At 39.8% G+C, this 11,193-nt stretch overlaps 1 protein-coding gene and 2 long non-coding RNA genes across 3 annotated transcripts; all 3 read left to right on the top strand.

The window, feature by feature from the left end:
* Positions 1-1,591: 1,591 nt before the first annotated feature.
* On the top strand, positions 1,592-2,854 carry LOC110915307. The gene is made up of 3 exons (XR_002578873.2): positions 1,592-1,727; positions 2,202-2,255; positions 2,757-2,854. It is a non-coding gene; the product is annotated as an uncharacterized LOC110915307 (long non-coding RNA).
* A 1,020-nt stretch (positions 2,855-3,874) lies between these two features.
* On the top strand, positions 3,875-7,036 carry LOC110920325. The gene is made up of 2 exons (XM_022164542.1): positions 3,875-5,699; positions 5,967-7,036. Exons 1-2 carry the CDS (start codon positions 3,875-3,877, stop codon positions 7,034-7,036), a joined length of 2,895 nt encoding a protein of 964 aa, XP_022020234.1.
* Positions 7,037-8,539: 1,503 nt separating this feature from the next.
* On the top strand, positions 8,540-9,802 carry LOC110915306. Its single transcript, XR_002578872.2, has 3 exons — positions 8,540-8,675; positions 9,150-9,203; positions 9,705-9,802. It is a non-coding gene; the product is annotated as an uncharacterized LOC110915306 (long non-coding RNA).
* The last annotated feature ends 1,391 nt before the right edge of the window (positions 9,803-11,193 follow it).

Here is an 11,193-nt window from a genome sequence, read left to right as displayed (position 1 = left end):
TTCTTCATCCTCGAAGAATCCTTCATTGAACTTAAGCCTACGCCCATTAACTTTAAATGGTTCTCCGTTTGGAGGCTTAATATATATTGTACCATGAGGGTAAACTTTGGTGATGGTAAACGGTCCTGACCATCGAGACTTAAGTTTTCCGGGAAAAAGTCGTATCCTTGAGTTAAAGAGGAGTACCTGATCTCCTTCTCTGAATTCCTTATGTCCGCTTATATATTTATCATGTATTCTTTTGTAACGTTCCTTATAGAGTTCTGAGCTAGAATATGCTTGTATTCTTAGTTCGTCTAACTCATTTAACTGGTGTAGGCGATCTTTTCCTGAAATTTCTTGGTCTAAGTTTACGTTTTTTAGTGCCCAATATGCTTTGTGTTCAATTTCTACTGGGAGGTGACAGTTTTTTCCATAGAATAGCTTATATGGCGTTGTACCTATTGGTGTTTTGTAAGCTGTTCGAAAGCCCATAAAGCAGCGTCTAATTTATCTGCCCATTCTTTTCGATTTTGACCCACAGTTTTTCTAGGATTTTTTTTAAACCTTGATTTGTTACTTTGGCTTGACCATTGGTTTGAGGGTGATAAGCGGTTGAGAGACGATGATAAACCCCATATCGTGTTAGAGTTTTCTCCATTTTTATATTACAAAAATGAGTTCCTCTATCACTGATTAGGGCTTTTGGAGTTCTAAAACGTGAGAACAGCCTTTTTAGGAATTTTACTACCACTCTCCCGTCATTGTTGGGAAGAGCTTCAGCCTTGGCCCATTTAGAAACGTAGTCGACAGCCACCAAGATATAATTGTTTCCTCTCGAAGGTGGGAATGGTCCCATAAAATCCAATCCCCAAACGTCGAAAATCTCACAAATAAGAATGCTATTTTGTGGCATTTTGTTTCTTCTTGATATGTTGTCTGCTCGCTGGCATTCATAATATGTTTTGGTTAATACATAAGCATCTTTGTGTATTGTGGGCCAATAAAATCCTGCATCATACACCTCTCGTGCGGTGTTGGCTATTCCGTGGTGTCCTCCAAATGGTCTTTCGTGACAATGCCGAAGAATTTGTCTTGCTTCACGACCATGGACGCATCGTCGAATGAGTTGGTCTGCACATATTTGAAAAGATATGAGTCTTCCCAAAAATAGTGTTTTACATCAACGAAAAATTTATTTCACTAATGAAAATACAACCCTTTTGACAATAATGCCATTAGCTAAGTAGTTAGAATAATCTGCGTACCAGGGTTCTTCTTGATATTCTACCATTTCTTAGAATTCTGTGAGGAATTTCTCATTGATGAGTTCTTCTTGAGTTCCTTCCAGAGTAGGGTCTTCAAGACGAGATAAGTGGTCAGCAGCAGTGTTTTCTGCTCCTCTTTTTTCTTTTATTGCTATGTCAAATTCTTGAAGGAGAAGAATCTATCTTATGATGTAACACCCCAAATTTATTTTAACATAAGAATAGGTAAAATCATGAAAGTGCTTGAATTAAACATTAAACAAGATTAAAGGGGGGCAATATGAAAATTTATCACTTAATAGGGTTTAATTATGTTTTAACTAAAGTTAAAACATTCTGTACGTGGGGGATCGATCAAGGGCAGGGGAAAAACAAGGGTTACCTTGTTCTTGCAAGAATTCACCAATTGACAAGGAGAAATCAAGGTTTAATTGCTGCATGTGCTAAAACTTCAAACATCTAAGTATATCTAGTAAAGTGGTAAGCTGAATTTTTGATTTTGGTGATGTTTATAATTAGGGTTTCGACCCAATCATGGAATTGTGGTATGATTTGTGTTGTTTAGATGTTAAGGATACTCCCTAGAGTAGAAATCATGCTTGATTTTAGTTAATTGAAAGAAAGCCTCTAAAAACCCACTTTGTGAAATTATGATTATGAATATGGGGATTATAGGAATGATGAACAAATGTAATTTTACATGTAAATCAGCTTGTAGTACCCAAAGGCTAATTAAATTGATGTAGATAAAAGAAATTGTAAAAGATAGATTGAGTAATGATGATGTATAGGATGGAATAGCAAGTTATGCTTTAAATGTTGTACACTATGCTTTATTAAGGTAACGCCTACTAGGTGCTCGATGAAATGCTTGAATGAGTAGTTATGTGTAAATTGGAAAAATGATGGAATGAAGTTTGGGTACTAAATGAATGATTAATCATGTTGATTTAGGTGTAAAGGAAGAAGGCTCGAACTCTAAGAAGCCGGAAGGTTCACAAGACCGAGGTATGATCCGTTCATACGAAAGTTTACTTGTTATTTATTTGTTAGTAATTATATTGAACGACCCTTGTTATGAGAATTATCCTATGTTATGGTTAATTGCAATGTTAGTAAAAGAATGGTAGATCCCTTGCGGATCCGTTTATGCTAAAGAAGGATTATGCTAAGTTATGCAAACCGACCGGTCCTTACGACTAGGTCGAGTAAGGATATGAGACCATCCGTCTAGAACGGGTGGTCATGTAAGCAAAATTGTATGCAAGAAGGTTCAATCCGCTATACGGATAGAACAAGAGATTTTAAGTTGAAAGCAAATAACCCGATATTATCGGGTCGAATGCGAAATGCTTAAATCTCATTATGAGATTGTATGCCATACCCACTAAATGGGTAATCGAATGCGTATAAGGAATGGACGTATATGGATGATTGTAATTACCATGTTGGTATTGTGGACTAAATAAGCGCCTTTACTAACTTTTTAAAGTTTGATGTTTAATGTAGGTAAATCCTCGACTTAGGCGATTGGACGACTTGGAACGTGCACACATGGTTTACGCCCGCTTCTCGCTTCCGTTGTTAAGCCCTTTTGGAATGGTTTAAGTCTTGGTCTTATGTATTTAAGTCTAGTTAGTATGTTGTCATCTTGTCGTAGGGTAAAAATTTGGTAGATGGAAATCATGTCGTGACCAATGTGGACTTGTTGTTTGTTTTGGGTTTTTGTCAAAGATGTTTAATGTTTAAGTTTGGTTTGTAAAACAGGTGGTTAATGATGTCTAGAACGAATAGGTCATGTCGAAATTTTCAAAAAAATATTTTCCTACTTATTTGTACGTATTTAATAGTAGGATTGGGGCGTAACAAGTTGGTATCAGAGCCTAGGTTTGAGGGATTCGAGCTGGAGTAATAGCGCTTGAACTCAAACCAATGGCTCTCGCGAAGGTGTGCTCGTTCCGAGATCGTCAACGAGGTAAAGTTTTAAATATTTGTTTAGTATGAGTAAGTATAACGCGTCACGAATGAGTTTTGAGATTGAGTATGCTAAGAAGTTATAAGATGGGTAAAATAAGAAGCCCCTGGACCCGGGTAGCTGGAAATATACTCGGGAAATGGTCGGAAAAGCCTAAAATGAGTTCAGCATCGTTTCAGCAGAGGAGAGGCTGTCGCCGACGGGCCTCTGGCCGTCGCCGACGCCCCCCCATGTGCCGACGCCTTACTTACCTGCTTACGGGTGAAGGTGGCCGACGCCACAATCCTGAACCCGTCGCCGACGGGAGGCTAGGCCGTGGCCGACGACTAGCGGAAGTCTGGTTCGCTGAAAATTTTCAATTAATGTCATTTTCATATTTCGAGTTCCCGAATTATTTGAAAGCCTTTTTTTTTTGTTGGGTAAGGCCCATATAAGACCTAAAAGGATAGATGTAACCACGGATAGAGGTTACAGTCGAATGAAACCATAAAAGCCGAAAGTAATATGTCGAATAATATGGACGAATGGAGGAAACCTTAAAAATGGATAAAGGCTTAAAACGTGAAAGTATAATGAAATGAACACGGGATTGACGAATTACGATATATGGAAAGCTTATGATTTGTATTAAATGAAATGTAACATTGTGTAGATGGCTGAAGCAAGAAACGTCAATGAGGATGATGACGCAACTCGGCAAGAAGCGTTTAACAATAGGGTTTCGGAGGTGGCGGAAGGGGTTATGCAAGCCCACCTTCCGCGATTAGCTCAAGAGGTGGAAAGCCGGGTTTTGGGAGTCGTAGATGCTATGATGACCAGTAAGATCGAGGAATTGAAAGAACTAATTGAGGGGTCTAAAAGTAAAGGCAAGGAACGACGATGCACGTATAAAGACTTTATGGCGTGCAATCCGGCAACGTATGATGGTAAAATTGATCCGATCGCATGCCAAAGATGGATTTCAAACATGGAGGCAGTGTTTATACGAAGCCGGTGTGATAGAGAAGATCAAGTGATGTTTGCTACGGGTCAACTCACCCTCCAGGCAAAAGACTGGTGGGATGCGCATAGCAAGGAAATAGGCGAAGAAAGACTCCAAACGATGACCTGGCAAGAGTTTAAGGATCCCTTTATGAAATATCACTGCCCTCAGTCAGCCATTGATAAGATTCAAGAGGATTTCTTACGCCTCCGACAGAGAAACGAGACGATAAATGAGATATCAAACACTTTCTTGGATAAGATGAAGTTTTGTGGAGAGTTTGTGCAAACTGAAAGGATGAAGATTAACCGCTTTTATGGCGTATTAAAGGCGGAATTTAGGGAGTTCATCACTCCCTCGAAGTGTGAGACTCTTGATGAGCTCATCAATCTAGCGCGGGATAGAGAAATCGAGATCAAGAGGCAAGAAGAGCGTGGAGAAAAGAGACCCAATGAAAAAGGTGGAAGTTCGACCCCGACCAAAAAGGGGAAGTATCAAGAGCAAGGAAGAAAGGATAAGTCGAAGAGTGGTATCACGCCGTGCAAGACTTGTGGAAAACTTCATACGGGGGAATGTTTGTTAGGCAAGAAAGGGTGTTACAAATGCGGTAAGGAGGGACACTCATCTTATCAATGTCCGAGTAGCCCAAAAACTTGTTTCAACTGTTTCGAAAAGGGGCACATCAAATCTGAGTGCCCGAAACTCCAGCAAGAGTCGAAGAAGGAAGATAAGAAACAGGAAGGTTCTAGGGCCAAGGGTAGAATGTACCAAATTACATCCGATGAAGCCAAGTCTCTCCCGAATGTGATTTCAGGTATCTTTTTACTAAACTCCATACCGGTTTATGTTCTATTTGATACTGGAGCTACTATGTCGTTTATTTCGAATGAAATCATACAACATCCGTCCTTTAAGATCGAACGAATGCCAATGCCTTTAGAAGTAGAAATAGCCGATAGCAAGATGTATATGTTACATGAGGTTTGTAGAAATTGTAAATTCACTATAGAAGATGAAGAATTTGACATCGACCTGATACCCATGGTTTTGGGGGAATTTAAAATGATCGTGGGGATGGATTGGTTGGCGCGACACCATGTGGAGATTAACTGTGAAACTAAAGTGATGGTTATTCAAGCTCCAAGTGGAAAACAATTAAGTATTCAAGGAGAGAGAAACGTGGAAACCAAGTTGTGTACCTTGGTCCAAGCTTATAAGTACATACTTAACGGGAGTAGAGCATACTTAGCTTATGTAGGAGATGCCCGACAAACCCTCCCGAAGCTTGAAGACGTTGAGGTCGTGGACGAATTTCCGGATATATTTCCGGAAGAACTGCCGGGACTTCCTCCCAAAAGGGAGATAGAGTTTCGCATCGAATTAAATCCGGGTGCGAAGCCTGTTGCGAAGGCTCCCTATAGACTTGCCCCCACCGAGATGCGGGAATTAATGACACAGTTGCAAGATCTTCTAGATAAGGGTTTCATACGCCCGAGTGTGTCGCCTTGGGGAGCACCCGTCCTTTTTGTTAAAAAGAAAGACGGGTCGATGCGCATGTGCATCGACTATAGAGAATTAAACAAACTAACCATAAAGAACCGCTACCCTTTACTTAGAATTGACGACCTTTTTGATCAATTACAAGGGGCGAGCTGGTTCTCCAAGATAGACCTGCGTTCGGGGTACCATCAAGTTAGAGTACGGGAGGAGGATATTCCAAAGACTGCATTTAGAACCCGTTATGGGCACTATGAATTTTTAGTCATGTCCTTTGGATTGACGAACGCGCCGGCTGCGTTTATGGATCTTATGAACCGAGTGTGCCGACCCATGTTAGACAAATCGGTAATCGTGTTCATAGATGATATCTTAGTCTATTCGCGAAGCAAAGCTGAACATGCAATGCACTTGCGTGAAGTACTTGAAATTCTCCGCAAGGAGAAACTTTACGCAAAATTTTCAAAATGTGCCTTTTGGCTCAGAGAGGTGCAATTCCTGGGTCACGTGATCAATGCGGAAGGTGTTTTAGTTGATCCTTCAAAGATTGATGCTGTAATGAAGTGGGTCTCTCTGAAGAACCCGACAGAGATAAGAAGTTTTCTGGGCCTTGTCGGGTACTATAGAAGATTCATACAGGATTTTTCGAAGATAGCCCTACCCTTAACGAAACTGACAAGAAAGAAAGAGAAGTTTGTGTGGGGTAAAGATCAGGAGGAGGCTTTTCAAATGTTAAAGGAGAAACTATCCCGTCCTCCGGTTCTGACATTACCGGATGGAACTGAAGACTTGGTGGTCTATTCAGACGCTTCACACCAGGGATTAGGCTGCGTCTTGATGCAAAGGGGAAGGGTCATCGCTTATGCTTCAAGACAATTGAAGCCGCATGAAGTAAACTACCCGACTCACGATCTAGAATTGGCGGCGGTAGTGTTCGCCTTAAAGATTTGGAGACATTATTTGTACGGCACGAGATGCACTATTTACTCAGATCATAAAAGCCTCAAGTATCTTTTCGAGCAGAAAGATTTAAATATGAGGCAACGGAGATGGCTGGAACTTATCAAGGATTATGATTGTGATATTCTTTATCACCCGGGAAAAGCAAACGTGGTAGCCGATGCGTTAAGCCGAAGAGAGTATCTGACTCCTTTTCGTGTAAAGTCCATGAAGATGATTGTTACGCCACGGTTACTTGAAATGATACGTGAATCTCAAATAAAGTCGCTTGGAGCGGAAGACTTAAAGAAGGAAAGACTAAAAGGTGTAATCGATAAATTAGAAGAAAATTCGATCGGACTCAAAACGCGATTCGGCCGAATTTGGATACCCTGATTCTGTGAAGTCAAGGCTGCTCTACTCGACGAGGCACATAAGTCACGATATTCGGTCCACCCCGGGGCTACAAAGATGTATCGAGATTTAAAAACCAACTATTGGTGGCCGGGCATGAAACGCGATATCGTCAAGTATGTCGCAAAATGCTTAACGTGTTCTCAAGTGAAGGCAGAACACCAAAAGCCTTACGGAGAATCACAACCATTGGGGATACCGTTGTGGAAATGGGAAGAACTAACGATGGATTTAGTAACCAAGCTTCCAAGAACGAAAAAGGGGTATGATACAATATGGGTAATCGTAGATCGACTTACGAAAAGCGCCCACTTTCTACCCATTAAAGAAGCTTATTCTTCCGAGAAAATGGCGGAAATCTACATGAACGAGGTCGTGTCTCGACACGGGGTGCCTGTGTCAATCATCTCGGATCGTGATACTAGATTTACCTCTCGCTACTGGCAAAGATTTCACGAAAGCGTGGGAACGAGATTGCACATAAGTACCGCCTACCACCCTCAAACTGACGGCCAGTCAGAAAGAACCATTCAAACACTTATTGATATGTTGAGGGCGTGTGCCTTAGATTTTGGGGGGAAATTGGGATGACCATTTACCACTAGTGGAATTTTCTTATAATAATAGTTACCACAGTGGCATTCAAATGGCACCATACGATTTACTATATGGGAGGAAGTGTAGAACTCCCGTATGTTGGGGTGAAGTGGGGCAAAGGGAGCTCGCACCAATTGATTTAATAGCAATGACAAATGAAAAGATTGAATTAATTAGGACTCGTTTGAAAGCTGCCCAGGATCGACAAAAAGCTTATGGAGATAAGAGAAAGCGTCCTATTGAATTTCAAGTTGGAGATTTCGTTCTGTTGAAGGTGTCGCCATGGAAGGGCATAATCCGTTTTCGTAAACGGGGTAAATTAGGTCCTCGGTATATTGGGCCGTTTAAAATCTTGGCTCGTGTTGGAAGGGTCGCTTATCGATTAGAATTACCGCCTACCCTAGACGGAATTCACAATACCTTCCACGTGTCGCAACTGAGAAAATGTCTCGCGGATGAAACCGCGTTAGTACCTCTCGATGACATTGAGTTGGACAAGGGGTTGAATTATGTCGAAAGACCAATAGCTATTAAAGATGTCAAGGTAAAGAAGCTCCGCAACAAGGCGGTCCGACAAGTGTTGGTACAATGGCAACACCGAAAGGGTTCGGAACTTACATGGGAATCAGAAGATGAAATGCGAAAATACTACCCTTTTCTCTTTGGTATGTCAACGTTTAAATTGTTATGTACTCAGGTTTCGGGGACGAAACCTCTTTTAAGGAGGGTAGAGTTGTAACACCCCAAATTTATTTTAACATAAGAATAGGTAAAATCATGAAAGTGCTTGAATTAAACATTAAACAAGATTAAAGGGGGGCAATATGAAAATTTATCACTTAATAGGGTTTAATTATGTTTTAACTAAAGTTAAAACATTCTGTACGTGGGGGATCGATCAAGGGCAGGGGAAAAACAAGGGTTACCTTGTTCTTGCAAGAATTCACCAATTGACAAGGAGAAATCAAGGTTTAATTGCTGCATGTGCTAAAACTTCAAACATCTAAGTATATCTAGTAAAGTGGTAAGCTGAATTTTTGATTTTGGTGATGTTTATAATTAGGGTTTCGACCCAATCATGGAATTGTGGTATGATTTGTATTGTTTAGATGTTAAGGATACTCCCTAGAGTAGAAATCATGCTTGATTTTAGTTAATTGAAAGAAAGCCTCTAAAAACCCACTTTGTGAAATTATGATTATGAATATGGGGATTATAGGAATGATGAACAAATGTAATTTTACATGTAAATCAGCTTGTAGTACCCAAAGGCTAATTAAATTGATGTAGATAAAAGAAATTGTAAAAGATAGATTGAGTAATGATGATGTATAGGATGGAATAGCAAGTTATGCTTTAAATGTTGTACACTATGCTTTATTAAGGTAACGCCTACTAGGTGCTCGATGAAATGCTTGAATGAGTAGTTATGTGTAAATTGGAAAAATGATGGAATGAAGTTTGGGTACTAAATGAATGATTAATCATGTTGATTTAGGTGTAAAGGAAGAAGGCTCGAACTCTAAGAAGCCGGAAGGTTCACAAGACCGAGGTATGATCCGTTCATACGAAAGTTTACTTTTTATTTATTTGTTAGTAATTATATTGAACGACCCTTGTTATGAGAATTATCCTATGTCATGGTTAATTGCAATGTTAGTAAAAGAATGGTAGATCCCTTGCGGATCCGTTTATGCTAAAGAAGGATTATGCTAAGTTATGCAAACCGACCGGTCCTTACGACTAGGTCGAGTAAGGATATGAGACCATCCGTCTAGAACGGGTGGTCATGTAAGCAAAATTGTATGCAAGAAGGTTCAATCCGCTATACGGATAGAACAAGAGATTTTAAGTTGAAAGCAAATAACCCGATATTATCGGGTCGAATGCGAAATGCTTAAATCTCATTATGAGATTGTATGCCATACCCACTAAATGGGTAATCGAATGCGTATAAGGAATGGACGTATATGGATGATTGTAATTACCATGTTGGTATTGTGGACTAAATAAGCGCCTTTACTAACTTTTTAAAGTTTGATGTTTAATGTAGGTAAATCCTCGACTTAGGCGATTGGACGACTTGGAACGTGCACACATGGTTTACGCCCGCTTCTCGCTTCCGTTGTTAAGCCCTTTTGGAATGGTTTAAGTCTTGGTCTTATGTATTTAAGTCTAGTTAGTATGTTGTCATCTTGTCGTAGGGTAAAAATTTGGTAGATGGAAATCATGTCGTGACCAATGTGGACTTGTTGTTTGTTTTGGGTTTTTGTCAAAGATGTTTAATGTTTAAGTTTGGTTTGTAAAACAGGTGGTTAATGATGTCTAGAACGAATAGGTCATGTCGAAATTTTCAAAAAAATATTTTCCTACTTATTTGTACGTATTTAATAGTAGGATTGGGGCGTAACATATGAGACAGGATTTTGCATCTTGTGTTTTGAAAACGTATCGGATGGCAGTGTGGTCGGTGAAGACTATAGTTTTGGAGAGCACAAGATAGGAACGAAATTTATCAAACGCAAATACTACAACTAGTACCTCTTTTTTATGGTTGTGTAATTTTCTTGAGCGTCATTAAGAGTTTTGCTAGTGTAATATATGGGATGAAAATGTTTTTCTTTTCTTTGTCCCAAGACTGCTCCAACTGCAAAATCGCTTGCATCGCACATGATTTCAAATGGTAGCTTCCAGTCGGGTACGATCATGATTAGTGCTTTGATAAGCATATCTTTAAGAGTAAGAAATCCTGTCGTGCAATCCTTGTTAAAGATGAATGGGACATCTTTTTCAAGTAGCTTAGTTAGAGGTCGAGGGATTTTAGAAAAGTCTTTGATAAATGGCCTATAGAATCTGGCATGTCTTAGGAAACTTCGAATGGCTCGAACGAATAGGGTATGATGTTGACAAGTTAGAAGTGAAACTCGGACCTTGATAACTAGTCCCGCTCCTTGCTATTTTTATGTCTCGCCAAAGTCTCGAAACTTCCATTCAATTAGGAACGTGAAATGACCAAAAGGATGAATACCGTAGGCCTAACATCGATGACGTATTTGTCTAATTAAGTCAAAACTCGTTGCCTCAATTCGAAAGGGGTTCGAATCGCTTTGGTTAGTCACCGTTCCTCTACCCGGAACAATCCTATGTTTTATGAGCCTATCTTTTATGTATCTCGATTTTACGTGTGGTTTTAAACTTGATTCTTCGTTTATTTTGATTCTTCGTTTATTTTGAGACTCTTACACGAAACGCACGTATGTCCGCAATCTAAAACGTTAACTCTAATATCAGGATCAAACTAAATTTATGAAGCTTTATTCATAATGTTAATCTATGTGGGAATCTTAATCGACTATGATGCTCTGTGAATCTATCCGATGAACCTATGTGTATTTTTGTGGTTGTAAGGCACTAAATGTAACATGGCATAGAATACGAGGGGAAAGTGACGTGTCCGAAACATGGTGGATACACCGCTCGTACTTCCTATATATAAGTGTTTCAGGCATGTTACCAACTTTCGTACCAAGTGCCATGCGAAA

This window comes from Helianthus annuus, chromosome 16, assembly GCF_002127325.2.
Source record: "Helianthus annuus cultivar XRQ/B chromosome 16, HanXRQr2.0-SUNRISE, whole genome shotgun sequence".
NCBI lineage: Eukaryota > Viridiplantae > Streptophyta > Magnoliopsida > Asterales > Asteraceae > Helianthus > Helianthus annuus.
This window is presented reverse-complemented; position numbering and strand designations above follow the sequence as displayed.